Source organism: Bufo gargarizans, chromosome 2 (genome assembly GCF_014858855.1).
Source record: "Bufo gargarizans isolate SCDJY-AF-19 chromosome 2, ASM1485885v1, whole genome shotgun sequence".
Lineage (NCBI taxonomy): Eukaryota > Metazoa > Chordata > Amphibia > Anura > Bufonidae > Bufo > Bufo gargarizans.
This window is the reverse complement of record NC_058081.1, coordinates 511,580,316-511,597,324: the sequence shown is the minus strand read 5'-3', so window position 1 is coordinate 511,597,324 and position 17,009 is coordinate 511,580,316. Positions and strand designations below refer to the sequence as shown.

The following is a 17,009-nucleotide window of genomic DNA, read 5'->3' as shown; positions in this document are numbered from 1 at the left end:
CTGTTGACATGCAGCTTAGCAAGGGCATAGTCACATGCTTCACTGCAACCAGTGACTGGCTTCAGCAGTAACGTACTGCTTGTGGGCACGTCACCGCTTAAGCCAGTCATTGGCTGCAGCAAAGCATGTGACCATGCCCACATTAAGCTGGATGTAAAAAATGTCTTTAAATGTGTCATAGAGGCTTGTCTAGCAGTCAGTGATCTCTCACCAAGAGGTAGTCTACCCAAAAGTAACCCCTGATAGCCTTTTTATAGAACGGCTGGAGAGCACTTGTACGCCCTCGTGTGGCAAGACCCAGTGTCTAATCAGATCACACCTGTAATCATTTACAGCCTGAGACATAACTGCATGCAGGGTTTTTGCAGCAATCTGTCATTTTTTTGTCAGTGAGTGTATATCTGTCTATATTTATTTATTTATATATAGCATTTGTACCATTGAACCCTTCATATATAGTGAATGGTACAATAAATTAGATATGTCAGATCCGTGGTATAAAATACATACAAAATAATAGCACGAACTAAGAATGTAAACAAAACAACAGTTACAAGCTTGATGAGTAAGTCGATTTATTTCAACTGTATAGTTTACCAAAACTGAGAATTATTATTTCGGAGATAAAGTTGGGTTAGGGGAGGGGGGAGAGGGGAAGTGTTTTTCTTGAAACAAAATATAAAACCAAAACTATGATCATATATGTTTTGCTATATGGAAAATGCTGTTATACATTCTTTTGTAACATGTACATTTTCTTATTGTTTCTGATCTGGAAAATTTTCGTACATGACAAAAAACAAATAAAAATCTATGGTTTAAAAAAAAAAATGGTGGTACTGTATATTATTGTCATATCATGTTTTTTGCAGTGAAGCTGGCAATGTGGGAGTCGACTCTGGATACTTTTGTTGAGACTATCCAATCGATTCCAGAGGTAAGTCTTTCATGCACAGTGCTCAAGATTCCTGTGTTAAAGGGGTATCACGACTAGTATCACTGGCCTGGGCGGGGCTAATCTCTGTTCACTTGAATTGAGTTTAGCCCCTCCCACACTAGTTGATACTAGTCGTGACGTCACTAGGCCTGCGGTAAACAGTGAGAAGGCCGCGGCGCTGCTGGAGCGCCGCTGCCTTCTCAAACAGCTGATCGGCGGGGGTCCTGGGTGTTGGACCCACGCCGATCAGATGCTGATGATCTATCCAGAGTGGGCCGACTCCAGGTCACGACACAGAGATACATACAAGATGTGTTCCTCGTAATGCCCATGTTTATTATAATGAGCGGTGCACAAATTTATACACGCACAAACGCAGTAAAGGTGTCATAGTGTAGACAAGGTTTGAGCTACTATGTTCAGTTTGAGATAAGAAAATGAATGATCAGTATGGGGGGGAGTAGGGGCCCACTGTGGAATTTATACTCCTTCCTTCCAAGGATAAATCCCCCTCCTATCTAAGTGCAGGTTATACATAATAATGAATACATATACAAAATGGACGCCTTTATGCTTTCCCTCACACCATCTGATTACATTACAGTCAATGGGGATCCTGCGGTGCGTGGCATTGTCTGGCTGTGCCACATATGGTAAACTTGGTAGTTTGGTCTCTGTCGGAACAGATTACTGGAATAGTTTACCACATATGTGACCCTACCCTAAGCCAGACATACACACAGTATATAACTGTTGGCCAAACGCTCATTCAGCCGAAGCTTTCTCTTCCAATCCCTCCATACACACATGCAGGTAGCATATCTCGCTGAGAACTAAAGGATCGGGCAGGTTATAATCCAACATGCCCGACCTTTATATCTTTCAACATCTGCTGTTGGGGCAAGCATAAGGAGACTTCTATGCACATTAGATGGTTGGTTGATCCTGCCGAAATCACACAATATACCTGTAGTCTGGATGGCTAGCTTGAGCCCTGGGGATACAGGTGACCCCTGAACAATGCATTATGCAACCTGAACAGCCATCCTGCATTATATTTATACCATGCTGGACCTTCGACATTTCCAGACCACAGGATAAATAGAATTTTTATTGTGCTACCTCCTGTGAAATGTTGAGTGTGTACTTCATTGTATCTCTGCACATAAGATCTATGAACTGCATATTTCAGATGCTGAAAGCCAGAAAAAAACTGAAGCTGTCTCACGATGACGTCATGCAGCATATAGGGGAGCTGTTTGCACTAAGGTAAAGGTATGGTGCACCCTGATGGCTATTCTATGGACTGAACAAATACAATATCACCCCCATCATCCAGCAGCAGCTAAAGAGAACAACTGAGATTAGTTAACAGTATGACAGCATTATTTATGTGTACCGCGTGGCTTTTTTAGTTTTGTGTACAGTATGGCAACATATGCTACATGGTAACATTATTTATTCCCTTTAGGCCTCATGCACACGACCGTTGTTGTGTTCCGTTCCACAAAATGGGGTTCTGTTGTTCCGTGATCTGTTTCTGTTTTTGTTTCCGTGTGTCTTCCTTTATTTTTGGAGGACCACCAGACATAAAGGAATGGAAAAAAAAGTCTAAGACAGGATTGCCATGCAAATGATAGGAATAAAACGGACGCGCGGACGCGGATAACAATCTTGTGTGCCTCCGCGTCCCATTGACTTAAAGTGGTCCGCAAACAGTTTTCCGTGGAAGTAATAGGACAGGTTATATTTTTTTGACGGACTGGAATCACGGACCACGGATGCGGATGGCAAGCGGTGCACTATCTGCATTTTCAACGGCTCCATAGAAATGAATGGGTCCGCACCTGAAACACTAAAATCGTCGGAACGGACGCGGAAGCAAACAACGGTTGTGTGCATGAGGCCTTATAATGAGGGCATTTTTTTATCAAGTTTGTAGGAATGTAGATTTTGCCTGCTGCATATGCATAACCCTCTTCCTGATAAACTCCTGCATACACCCCTGGTGCGGTTGGTGATGGTAATGTCGTTGTAATCCTTTTTTTTTTTTTCAGACATCGTATAAACCTGAGCTCGGATCTTCTCATCACTCCTGATTTCTACTGGGACAGAGAAAATCTTGAGCATCTGTACGATAAAACTTGTCAGTTCCTTAGCATAAACCGCAGAGTCAAGGTGCGATTTCAGTTTATCCTGTGATTTACGCTTATTTAGATGTAAAGAGCTGCCATTACATCCCTCAAAGGGGTTGTCCTAGCTTTAGGGTCCCTGCACTCAGGTGCATATTTACAAACAGAAATTTCATGCAGATTTCCGTTTTGATTTTTCTGTGTTTCGGCACAAAATCTGCAATAAAATCCGCTTGTGTAATTTGCGGATTTCATGCAGTTTTGCTGCAGATCTAGCACTAAGAAAATGTACATGCCGCTAACGTCCGTGACTGACAGCTATCTCTGTATACACACTTACACAGAGAATGCTATCAATCACTGATAACACCTCCCTGTGTACAACTATCAGTGACTAACAGCTATCCCTGTATACACACTTAACCAGATAATGCTATCAATCACTGATCACACCTCCCCCATGTACAACTATCAGTGACTGACTGCTATCCCTGTATACACACTTACACAGATAATGCTATCAATCACTGATAACACCTCCCTGTGTACAGCTATCAGTGACTGACAGCTATCTATGTATACACACTTACACAGATAATGCTATCAATCACTGATCACACCTCCCCCAAGTACAACTATCAGTGACTGACTGCTATCCCTGTATACACACTTAGGCCTCTTTCACACGATCGTATGACCTTTTTTAGTGTTTTGCGGTCTGTTTTTCACAGATCCGTTGTTCCCTTTTTTGTTTCTGTTGTGTTTCAGTTTCTGTTCCGTTTTTCCATTCCGTTTTCCATATGGCATATACAGTATACAGTAATTACATAGAAAAAATTGGGCTGGATCTAAAATTTTTAATAGATGGTTCCGCAAAAACGGAACGGATACGGAAGACATACAGATGCATTTCCGTATGTGTTCAGTTTTTTTTGCGGACCCATTGACTTGAATGGAGCCACGGAACGTGATTTGCAGGCAATAATAGAACATGTTCTATCTTTCAACCGAACGGAAATACGGAATGCATACGGAGTACATTCCGTTTTTTTTTTTGCGGAACCATTGAAATGAATGGTTTGTATACGAACTGTATACGGAACGCAAAAAACGGCCCGTAAACGGGGAAAAAAAACGGTTGTGTGAAAGAGGCCTCACACAGAGAATGCTATCAATCACTGATAACACCTCCCATGTGTACAACTGTCAGTGACTGACAGCTATCTATGTATACACACTTACACAGAGAATGCTATCACTGATAACACCTTCCCCGTGTACAGCTATCAGTGACTGATAGCTATCTATGTATACACACTTACACAGAGAATGCTATCACTGATAACACCTTCCCCGTGTACAGCTATCAGTGACTGATAGCTATCTATGTATACACACTTACACAGAGAATGCTATCAATCACTGATAACACTTCCCCCATGTATAACTATCAGTGACTAACAGCTATCTCTGTATACATATTTATATAGAGAATGCCGTCAATCACTGATAACACTTCCCCCATGTATAACTATCAGTGACTGACAAAAATATAAAAATTCCACAGCACATCCAAGTAGTAAAAAAGTAGAAAAAGGCTTTATTCACCTTTTTCTACTGGTGAATAAAGCCTTTTTCTACTTTTTTACTACTTGGATGTGCTGTGGAATTTTTTTTTTTTTATACTCTGGAGGTGGATCGCCCCCACAGCCGCTGGCACTCCGACTGTACCCTACAGACAGTGGTGCTGCCCACATTTCTCTATCTGTATCAGTGACTGACAGCTATCTCTGTATACATATTAATATAGAGAATGGTATCAATCACTGATAACACCTCTCCCGTGTACAGCTATCAGTAACTGACAGCTATCTCTGTATACACACTTACACAGAAAATGCTATCAATCACTGTTAACACCTTCCCCTCTGTACATCTATCAGTGACTGACAGCTATCTCTGTATACACACTTACACAGAGAATGCTATCAATCACTGATAACACCTCCTACATTCTGCTTAGGCTCAGTAAAATGTGTAATTTATACCTTTATATCTTTGCTATTTCAGATTTCATTGTTCACTGGGGGGTGTTGTCAGTGATGTAATATGCTGCCTTTATCGTTAATGGTCTTATTTAAATGTATTTTAGGTAATTAATGAAAAACTGCAGCACTGTACAGAACTGACAGATCTGATGCGTAATCATTTAAACGAGAAACATGGCCTGCGACTAGAATGGATGATCGTCATTCTTATCACCATTGAGGTAAATGTCCAACTGAATTTTAAAGTTTACCAACCCCTGAAGACTTTCTTACAGTGGTGTCTTATGATGCACTTTAGGCTGTGTTCACATCACATTTTCACGTTTAATGTAAACATATGACTTATATGTTATGTTATTGTTATACAGATGCCATACATACAATGGTGTCCGTCACCATTGGTTCTATTGTAAAAAAAAAAGTGTTTTTTTGTTTGTTTTTTTTGCTGGAATCTGCTGGATGGAAAAGATTTTGCATCCTTTATTTTCCCAACATATATTTTGAACGTGGGATAAGAACATGGTGTAAACAGCCCCTTAGACAACTAGTGGCAACTTATTTCCCCTCAAAATAAAAGGACTGGGCAGTTGAAATCCAACTTTCTGATCTTTTTTAGTGTCACTCTAGCGTTAGGTGGGTTCAAACGTTGTTTACTCCTGGTGTTTTTCTGCACGTTTCCTTTTCGTGTGGTGTTTTTAGCAACTGTATTTTATTTTATTTTTTGTGGTTAAAACACCAGCTCCAGATATTAGCTGAAGGTCTATGGGAAATATGAAATGCGGGACACGCAAGTGTTTTTGCTCCTGATGTTTATGTTCATTACATGGTATTTTTGTTTGTTTTTCTGGCTTATGTTAAAAAAATTTTAAAAAATGCAGCATGCCTGAACTTTTGATGTTTTCTCAGACATTTTTACATCACCTTCTCTACAGGGAAATTGCCATGAATAAAATACTAGTGGTAAGACTGGTGTAAAGAAAAACTGGCTTAGTTGCCCATAGCAACCAATCAGATTCCACCTTTTATTTTCTGAAAAAAAGTGGAGTTTGATTTGGTTTCTAAGGGCAACTAAGACAGTATTCCCTTCCAGTTTTGATACATTTACCTCAAAGTTTGCAAAAAATGCAAATGGTAAAAAAAAAAAAAAAAAAAGCTGTTAAAATTTTTTTTTTTACTGCCAATTTTTTAGCCGGATACATCAGGAAGGAGAAGTATAAGTCCTTCCTGATGCATCGGTGTCTCTCACGGACAGCGGCAATGTGCGTTCCGCATTTTGCGGACCCCACATTTCCAGCACTATAATAGAAAATGCCTAATCTTATCCGCGGACAAGAATAGGACATGCTCTATTTTTTTTTTTGGGATCCGAATTGCGGACCTGGAAGTGCGGATCCGCAGTTCTGGATCTGGACAACACATAGTGTGGCCCCATAGAAATGAATGGGTCCGCAATTGCGTTCCGCAAAATGCAGAACGGAATTGCAGACGTGTGAATGGAGCCTTAATTACCCCTACATGCAATACACTGATTTTGATGGCCAGGAGGCCATCATTTCATATTTGAATCCCAAATTGATGGAAATTTTAAAACCTTTCTGACTGGGAACATATATTAGCATAAACAGGTTCATGGGACTAGGCCGTATAAATCGGGACTGTACGATATGGGCTTGCCTCTGTGGGTTTTCTACTTGTACTCCATCTTTCAGGGGCTGATGTGATAATAAGGTGTCCGGCACTCCAGAATATGTCAGCAATGGTCCTTTATACATTTAACATCTCTTCTCCTTTATGTTTTTCAGGTGCTCTTTGAGCTTGGAAGAGTCATTTTCTGATGGCTGAAGTTCAGAACATTAAAGGGATTGTCCCATCATGGCAATTAAATGAAAGAGCAACCATATAATAATGCATATCTGGGTCCAGTGGTTCCTATATGGTGTTGAAGAGGGGCTGCTCCTTTTAACTCCTCACAGAGCACTTTGATGCAAATAAGGGCTCATGCACACGAACGTATTTTCTTTCCGTGTCCTTTCCGTTTTTTTGGAGGACCGTACACGGAACCATTCATTTCAATGGGTCCGCAAAAAAACAGAAGGTACTCTGTGTGCATTCAGTTTCTGTATGTCCGTATTTCCATTCCGCCAAAAAATAGAACATTTGCCATTAGTGTCCGCATTACGGACAAGGATAGTACTGTTCTATTAGGGGCCAGCTGTTCCGCTCCGCAAAATATGGAATGCACAAGGACATTATCCGTATTTTTGGGGAACAGTTTTTTGCGGATCGCAAAATACATACAGTCATGTGAACAAGCCCTAAATCTGACTACTGTCTGAAAGAGAAAACCTAAGGCCTCATGCACATGCCAATATCCATTTTTCAGTTTACAAATCGCTGACCCGCAAAATACGGATGCGGTCTGTGTGCCAGCTGCATTTTTTCTGTGGACATATTTATCTTTTATGCGGAACAGACATACGGATGGAGTAAGTATATGGATGGTAGAACATGTCCTATACTTGGCCGCAAAAAAAATTATACAACACGAACGTTATCCATATTTTGCGGATCTGCAATTTATGGTCTGCGGAAATACATATAGTCGTGTGCATGAGGCCTACAGTGAATAATTTGTTGTACAGTTGAATACAATCTGTTTGTCACTGTTATCCGCTACAGTGGTGCTTGAAAGTTTTTGAACCCTTCAGAATTTGATATTTCTGCATAAATCATATTTTCACACAAGCTTAAAAGTAGATAAAGATAACCAAATCAAACAAATGAGTCAAAAACATTAGACTTAATCATTTATTTATTGAGGAAAATGATCCAATATCACATGTCTCTAAGTGGCAAAAGTATGTGAACCTTTGCTTTCAGTTTTAGGTATGAATCCCTTGTGCAGCAATAACTGCAAATAAATGTTTCTGGTAATTGTTGATTACTCCTGTACATCAGCTTGGAAGAATTTTAGCCCATTCTTCCATACAAAACAGCTCCTACTCTGTTATGTTGATAGGTTTCCTTCCATGAACTGCTCGCATTAGGTCCTTCTACAACATTTCTATTGGATTAAGGTCAGGAGGACTTTGACTATATTTTATAACGTTAAAGTGTAACTGTCATTCTTTTTTTTATTTTTGTAAGGTATAGGGGCAGTGATACTGACCATTTTTGTAATATACTTTAATTACGGAAATTGTACCTTTCTTTTAAAAAAAATAGCTCTAAAGTGGCCCATTTTGAGCCTTAGCAACGCTCCTCTGTCTTCTATTTACATAATGGCTTGTGACGAATACCGTACCCCAACTGACGTCAGACGTCAACTACTTAGAGCCAGCGAGATACGGTATGGTCACTGGTTACCAAGGCGTGACGTTACGCCCTCCTGGAGCAGCGGGTAAGGTCAGTCTTGGTACAGTTTTCCCAGACTCCTCCTGTCCACACGGGCACAGAGAGGCAACAAGCTGAGAGAGCCTTTTCACTGACCCAGTGAAACAGCGGGTTCTCAGCCCGGAAAGACTGACACCAGTTTCTTGTTTGATATAAACCTGGTCCGCTAACAGGATTATATAGGGTAAGAAACCAACCCACTGTAGCGTATAACTAGGCCAAAACATGGACATGGGGATTCATGATCAAGATACAAAACAGCTCAAGATGAAATTATATATTTAATCGCCTTAAGCGCTCACTAGACAATACACTATACACACAAGGATATATACAGTGGTCTGAGGCTACAAATACAGGTGGTATGGTACAAACAGGATTAAACAGAGCAAAAGTCAGTTTACCAGATGGATGAGTCCTTTGCTGTAGTCACATGGAGGGCAGTGATGTCAGCAGGTTGCAGGTCCTCCTTCTGAGAAAAGGCACGCCCGCTTGCTGGCACAAGCCTTTTAAACTATAGCCGGCCCCTCCTCTTCCCTCCTCTGGGAAGGGTCCCCTCCTCCCTCCTGATCCTGGCAGCCCAACGACCCACGAAACCCTTTAGGGCTCATAGCTCCAGACCAGAAGGTCACAGGGAGATGGTTCTGGGACCAATGGACCCTGGGTTTCGGCTACACGTAGAGTCCAAACCTCGTACCGTTATGTGGTTTCTGTGGGGAGATATGTATATCTCCCCTCCCTGGCATCCCACCGCCAGACTATGACCACGGGCCTGTTCATCGTGGCCACAGGGAAACAAATATATATCCGGTTTATGCCTGTGATGGACAGGCGATTCATAATTCCTTATGAACCGCTGGTTCCATGCTGTCTGCTAAATTTGATTGAACTGGGGAATAGCCTAGACCCCTGCAGAGAGGTTTTTCCTGTTCCATTAGCTGGGTTCCTGGCTGGCTGAATGGAGGTGAGAAATTGTAAACAAAGGTGCACAGCTAGAGGCTCTCTGCCATCTGGCTGGCTTTGAAGCAGGGCCCCCCCTGTGGAGCTCACTACCTCTGCTACCTTTCAGCAGATGGTTGGTGTGGTAACATGGCTGACAGTAAATATTAATCCATATTCCTCACAGGGCTCATTCACACGAACATATGTGTTCCATTCCGTGCATTGGGGCCGCAATCTGCGGTCCCCAATGCACGGAGAACGTTTGTGAGGCCTCCGGGACGGATCCAGACCCATTCAACTTGAATGGGTCTTAATTCCTCCGTTCCGCAAAAAGATAGGACATGTTTTATTTTTTTGCGGAACGGAAGTACGGAACGGAACCCTCCGTGGGGTTCCGTTGCGCATCTCCGGATTCAAGTCAATGGGTCCGCATCAGTGATGCAGAATGCACACGGAACGGTGTCCGTTTTTTTGCGGATCCGCATATGCGGTCCGCAATACGGAAACTGAACCCATATGTTCGTGTGCATGAGCCCTAACTGTGGAGATTTGCTCAACATTGACCATGTAAACAGAGGACAGAGGAGCGTTGCTAAGGCTCAAAATGGGTAATTTTAGAGCTATTGTTTTAATAGAAATATACAATCAGTAATTAAAGTATATTACAAAAATATTTAGTATCACTGCCCCTATACATTACACAAATGAAAAAAAAGAATGACAGTTATACTTTTTTTTTTACTCTTCTTCAACCATTCTTTGGTAGAATAACTTGTGTGCATTGGGTTGTTGTCTTGACCCATGTTCTTTTGAGAGGCAGCACATGGACAGATGTCCTGACATTTGCTTTTACAGTTTGCCAGTATAATTCAGACTTCATCGTTCCATCAATGATGGCAAGCTGTACTGGCCCAGATGAAGCAAAACAGGTCCAAACCATGATGCTACCACCACTGTGTTTCATAAATGGGATACGGTTTTTATGTTGAAATGCAGTGTTTTCCTTTCTCCAAACATAACATTCCTCTTTTAAACCAAAAAAGCTCTATTTTGGTCTCATCTGTCCATAAAACATTGTTCCAGTAACTTTCTTGCTTGTCCAGGTGATCTTTAGCAAACTGCAGATGGGCAGCAATGTTCTTGTTGGAGAGCAGTGGCCTTCTCTTTGCAATCCTGTCATGCACACCATTGTTGTTTAGTGTTCTGCTGATGGTGGACTCATGAACATTAACATTAGCTAATGTGAGAAAGGTATTCATTTGCTTAGAGGTTACTTTGGTTTTCTTTGTGACCTTTGTGAACTACTACAGGCCTTGCTCTTAGAGTGATCTTAGTTGGTCGACCACGCCTAGGGAGGGTAATAATGAAATTTCCTCCATTTGTACACAATCTTTCTGACTGTGGATTTGTGGGGTCAGAACGCTTCATAGATGGGTTTGTAACCATGTCCAACCTTATGAGCATCAGCAACTGCTCTTATGAGGTTCTCATAAGTCTCCCTTTTTCATATCATGATACACTTTCACAAAAATGTGTTGTGAAGATCAGACTTTGATAGATCCGTGTTCTTCAAATAAAACAGGTCGCCCACTCACACCTGATTGATTGAAAACAGCTGACTCTAATTTCACCTTCAAATTTTAATCTTAAAGGTTCACATACTTTTACCACCCACAATCATGTGATATTGGACCATTTTTCTTAACAAAGAAATGACCAAGTCAAATGTTTTTGATTCATTTGTTTGATGTGGTTATCTTTTAGGAAAATTATTTTATATATATGTAAATCAGCCTGGTAGATCGTACCAGTGTATTACTGTACTGTGCCGGCAGCAGGGAGCGCACGGCGTCATAGCAACCAGTGACGCCGTGCGCTCCTGCTCTCAGGAGGGATCCAGGCCGCGGTTCCACGGCCCGCACACGGCTGTGAACAACGGCCGTGTGCATGGGGCCTAAGGAGCCCAAGGGAGTGCACTAACCGTTCTGGAGCCCAGCCACGCCTCCCTGAGAAGGAGCCCAGCACCGCCTGTATCCAGGAATCTCCTCCTTGATCACGAAGTCAGATCACCGTAATCTCGCGGTGCGCAGTTCCTTCCCTGAGGCTGATGCCAGCACAAGAAAGGAACACTATGCTGGCACTGCACATGCGCGAGCTCACGGCGATCTGACTTTGTGAGCAAGGAGGAGATTCCTGGATACAGGCGGTGCTGGGCTCCTTCTCAGGGAGGCGTGGCTGGGCTCCAGAACGGTTAGTGCACTCCCTTTGGCTCCTTACCAGGCTGATTTACATATATATAAAATCATTTTTTGCAGTCAATAAAACCACTCAGAGATATGGGACAGGTATATTGCAGACATGCTAGCGGCGATCTAGCCGTGCATGTCCGCATCTCTATAGGGTAAAAAGAGGTGACAGAATCCCTTTAAAGTGTAACTGTCATTTCAGTTTATTTAATACAGTGTAGGGACAGGGATGTTAAACATTTTTGTAATATACTTTATTAGGGAAAGATTATTTTTTGTTCTAGAAAACAATGTGGAAAACTTTAACTGAGTGTTGCTAAGGAGAGTAGAGTCTGTCTTCAGTTCTACTGAGTGCTGAAGATGTCTGTGTGTAACATACAGGGGCTCCCACCCTGCCTCGTGTCACTACCCCAGTCCCTGACTATGTACTTGTGCACTATCAATGCCCATCTCCCCTCCTGTCTGACTTGTTACACTTGAAGACTTAAGACAGATTCTCCTTAGCAATACCAGTAAGAGCTTTGCTAAGAAGATTCTTTAAACCGAAATGACAATTAAACTTCAAGTTCCGCCCACGCCCTGGGCATGCTTTGCATAAGCCTTGCTACTTTTGTTGGTAGAGCCACAGGACTTTGCCCCAGCAAAATCAGGACTGTTGGCAAGTATGCTGTAAAATAGAAATAAAAAAATTATATATAGAGAGAGAGAGAGAGAGACTGCAATGGTAATTCATTGCAATCTGTGGGACAACTGATATAATGATTGCATGTTCATATTCCCTAAGGAGACTTAATAGAAGTGAAAAAATATATATGAAAAAATAAAAAAATTCAAATCGCCTTAAAGGGATTCTGTCACCTCCCCTAAGGCAAAAAACGATTTAAAACCAGCCATGCAGCACAGCTTACCTGGATTAGGCTGTGCTGTTCAATCTTGAAATCCGTCCAGCAGTTAGTTCAAAAAACGAGTTTGATCAATGAGGAAATGCGTCCTGAGGGTGCCCAGAGGGGCGTTTTTTTCTTCTGAGAGCCCAGTCCCGCCCCTTTTTCAGTGCCCAGCCCGCCTTCCTTTTACTTCCTAACTGCCGCCTCCAGCCTGCCACAGCCTCCCCTTCCTCTCCTCCCCCTCCCTCTTGCCGAACGAAGTCTCGCACAGGCGCAGTACCCACTGAGGGCTGCGCCTGTGCGATCATCAGGAGACTGAGGGCGGCAGCTTCATCTTCGTCACTGGGCATGCGCCGAGCCCAGTGACGTCCGATGCTCGCTCTTCCCTGCTGAGGGAAGAGCGAGCATCGGACGTCACTGGGCTCGGCGCATGCCCAGTGACGAAGATGAAGCTGCCGCCCTCAGTCTCCTGATGATCGCACAGGCGCAGCCCTCAGTGGGTACTGCGCCTGTGCGAGACTTCGTTCGGCAAGAGGGAGGGGGAGGAGAGGAAGGGGAGGCTGTGGCAGGCTGGAGGCGGCAGTTAGGAAGTAAAAGGAAGGCGGGCTGGGCACTGAAAAAGGGGCGGGACTGGGCTCTCAGAAGAAAAAAACGCCCCTCTGGGCACCCTCAGGACGCATTTCCTCATTGATCAAACTCGTTTTTTGAACTAACTGCTGGACGGATTTCAAGATTGAACAGCACAGCCTAATCCAGGTAAGCTGTGCTGCATGGCTGGTTTTAAATCGTTTTTTGCCTTAGGGGAGGTGACAGAATCCCTTTAATTTCCCCAGAAAAAAAATAAACAAACAATAAAAAAATAAAGATCATAGCAATACCTTGTCCAAAACGCCCATACTACAAAAATATACAGTAAATGTATTTATCCCGTGTGGTGAACGCTGGAAGGGAAAAAATAAATTTAAATGGAAAATTCACCGTTTTTTCGTTACTTCACTTCCTCAAGAAATGAATAAAAAGTCATACACATTCCGAAATATTATAAATAAAAATTACATATCACCCGCAAGAAATGAGCCATAATTCAGCTCCGTAGACATAAGTATAAAAAGTTATGGGGGTCAGAATTTATTTTTTCCAAAGTAAAAAAATATATAATTAAGTGTTAAAATACAAAAAAGAAAAACTATATAAATATGCTATTGCTGTAATTGTATTGACCTGGAGAATTAAGGTAACAGGTCAGTTTTACCGCATAGGGAACACCATTCAAACAAAACCCATAAAACTAGGAAGGAAGGGAGTGAAAACTGCAAAAACGGAATATCGCCCTTAAAAGGTTAAGTGCCCTTTTAAAAGAGACCATCATCTACCTCCCCATAGTGTTGGCGGACCCATTATGTAGAGTATCTGTTTTCCAGGGTCCACAGCGTCATAGGGTATGCATTTACTAAATTCATCCTTCAGGGACACAGGTCTGACTTCTTAAAGGGATCATCCAGTCTTGTCAATAAAGGCTATTCATTGTACAATGAACCGTTATGCAGTCTTCCCGCTACTATACTATGTGTTGGAGGTCCGACTCCCAGAGCCACACCGGTCAGCTCGTCTGAAGGGGCCACAGTTTTTGGATGAGCTCTGCAGCCTCTTAATAGTATACTAAGCACAGCGCCATACATTGCATAGTGGCTGTGCTTGGTATTGCAGCTCAGTCCCTTTTACTTGAATGGGAATGAGCTAAGACCATGAGAAGGTCATCAGTATTTAGGTCCCGGAAAACACCAACTTAATACAACCAAAGCAATTTCTATCTGAATGTTTTAGACAGGTATTGTATAACAATGTGAAATAATCTGAGAATGTGTGTGTTATGTAATTGAACAGAATGCCTTTAATTGTATTTTAATTTATTAGAAGATTGTACTTTATGCTGTTATAAGACATTTATCTGCAAACTATTCCATACCAAAATGATTGACTATTGAATTATGTGCAAAGTTTTCAAGAAGGTGTCCTGGATGAGAAGCTGTATTGAGATTGGAATAAAGACCAATCTGTTAATAATGATTATGGTGACTAGGGGGAATGGTTGTACTCTTGTGCCTTTACATACTCATTGGGGGAGATTGATCAAAACTGGTGTAAAGGAAAACCAATCAGATTCCACCTTTCATTTTCCAAAGGAGCTGTGAAAAACGTATAGTGGAATCTGGTTGGTTGCTATGGACAACTAAGCCAGTTTTCCTTTGCATCAGTTTTGATAAATCTCTCCCCCTTGAGTACTGATCCTTAGGGGTTCAGTCTACATTAGGTCCCCCTGAGGCTCTGTGGCACAGGTCTGGCCTATAGCCTACATGAAGCTGTGGCCACTTTTTAATGTCCATATTAAAATTAAAACTTAAGGGGGTATTCCGGTGACAAATAATCCCCTATTCACAGTATAAGGCCTCATGCACACGACAGTATTTTTTTGCGGTCCGCAAAAAGGGGTTCCGTTGTTCTGTGATCCGTGTCCATTTTTGTTTCCGTGTGTCTTACTTTATTTTTGGAGGATCTCCAGACATGATGGAAAGTAAAAAAAATCTAAGTTAAGTTTGCCATGCAAATGATAGGAAAAAAACGGACGCGCGGATGACAATCTTGTGTGCCTCCGTGTTTTTTCACGGACCTATTGACTTGAATGGGTCCGCGAACCGTTGTCCGTGAAAAAAATAGGACAGGTCTTATTATTTTCACGGACTGGAAACACGGATCACGGACGTGGATGACAAACAGTGCATTAGCCGAGTTTTCCACGGACATATTGAAAGTCAATGGGTCCGCAGAAAATCACGGAAAACGGAACAACGGACACGGGACAAAACAACGGTCGTGTGCATGAGGCCTAAGGGGATAACTGTTAGATCAGTGGGGGTTCTACAGCTGGGACGTCCTGCAATCCAGAGAATGGGGGCCCTGCACCCCCCTCAAATGAAGGGAGTGGCAGTGCACCTGCCCAACCATTCATTTCAGGGTTCCCATTCTTGTCATTGGTGGGGATCCCTTCTTTTGATCTAATACTTATCCACCATCCTGTGGATAGGGAGTAACTTGTCACCACCAGAATACCTCTTTAATCCCATGGTGATCTAAATTGGATTCAGTTGACCAATTTTAGGGTCTGCCATTGTAATACAGACCCTAAAATTCTGAATGCGTTATTACTGAAGTTCTCCAGCTGCACCTTTACAGAGCTGACCTTTCAAGCCAGTGGAAGAGCGGCTTTTCCCAGGACTATGGTCATTTACCATAGCTCTTGTATGCTCGGTCCTACCAGAAGAGGAGTAAGGCTGGTCTGATTGCATATTCTGATCCCCCTGCGAGAGTCATGATCAGCAGAAGTCTGGCCAGCCTTGCTCTGTTCTCCTCTGTGGTATCTTGTTATAAACCACAATCCATTACCGGATCTGTTGCGCAGTGGACTCCACGGGCACCCAATGCATGCCAGTGACTAACAGTGGAGTCCGTCAGGTTCTGCAGAGGTGAATGTTGTAAGGGGAAAAAACTGCTGCGCGTTGCGCTATATTTCTTGTCAAATATGAGGAAATCTGGGCCTGGAGCCTCCAAAGCAGATGTGAATATAGCCTTATGAGGCACTGTGGTGTCCTTCCTACCACCCTCCAATAGTGCCGCTTCGACTTTGACCTAATTTAGAGCAGAAGCTGAGACATGGGGCCCCCATACTTCCAATCAGCAGCCACCCCAATGGTCAGGATAAATTACTTTAGTTGGAATACCTCTTTAAAGGGCCTCTGTCAGCAGATTTGTACCTATGAAACTGGCTGATCTGTTACATGTGCTCTTGGCAGCTGAAGGCATCTATGATGGCCGCATAGTGGAGAAAAATGATGTTTTATATATGCAAAGTGTGCGTTGCCATTACACCTAGAGGCTCCACTTTTTCTGCAACTACCACACCCTCTGCATTTTGACTTTAGGAGAAGTCAGGGCCAGGCATGATGATGGGTTCACTGCCTGGCCCTGTCAACTAAAGTGCAGAGTGCACTGCATTGCAGAGAGAGCAGAGCCTCTAGGTGTACTGGCAACGCCCCCATTGCTCCTAGAGGCTTATTTGCATATGTTAAAACATGATTTTTCTCAGCAATGCGGGCGCATATGAATATGGGACCAACACAGATGTCTTCAGCTGCCAAGCGCACATGTAGAGCCAGTTTAATAGCTACAAATCTGCTGACAGATGCCCTTTAAAGTAAATCTCTGGGCAAACAATGATTGTGGGACCAGCTGATAATAGTACTGGCTGGCCTAACATTTACCGCTTGGGGGACTGGCCATGTTGGAATTCAGTATGTCCAGTCCTTTGTCCCTGACCCTGAGCAGATAAGAGTTGTTAGTAATACTTAGCCAATTGGCCCTGAGTGGAGTTT

General features: G+C 42.7%; 1 protein-coding gene across 2 annotated transcripts in view; it reads left to right on the top strand.

Annotated features, from left to right (window-relative positions):
- The window catches only part of LOC122926552 (required for meiotic nuclear division protein 1 homolog), a 30,812-nt gene extending 23,599 nt beyond the window's left edge, over positions 1–7,213 (top strand). For both annotated transcript variants that reach the window (XM_044277953.1, XM_044277954.1), the window contains exons 8-12: positions 873–937; positions 2,130–2,206; positions 2,995–3,115; positions 5,222–5,338; positions 6,920–7,213. In XM_044277953.1, the coding sequence (XP_044133888.1) occupies positions 873–937; positions 2,130–2,206; positions 2,995–3,115; positions 5,222–5,338; positions 6,920–6,952 (413 nt within the window). In that variant the 3' untranslated portion in view covers positions 6,953–7,213. The remainder of the gene's footprint in view (positions 1–872; positions 938–2,129; positions 2,207–2,994; positions 3,116–5,221; positions 5,339–6,919) is intronic.
- Positions 7,214–17,009: the final 9,796 nt, after the last annotated feature.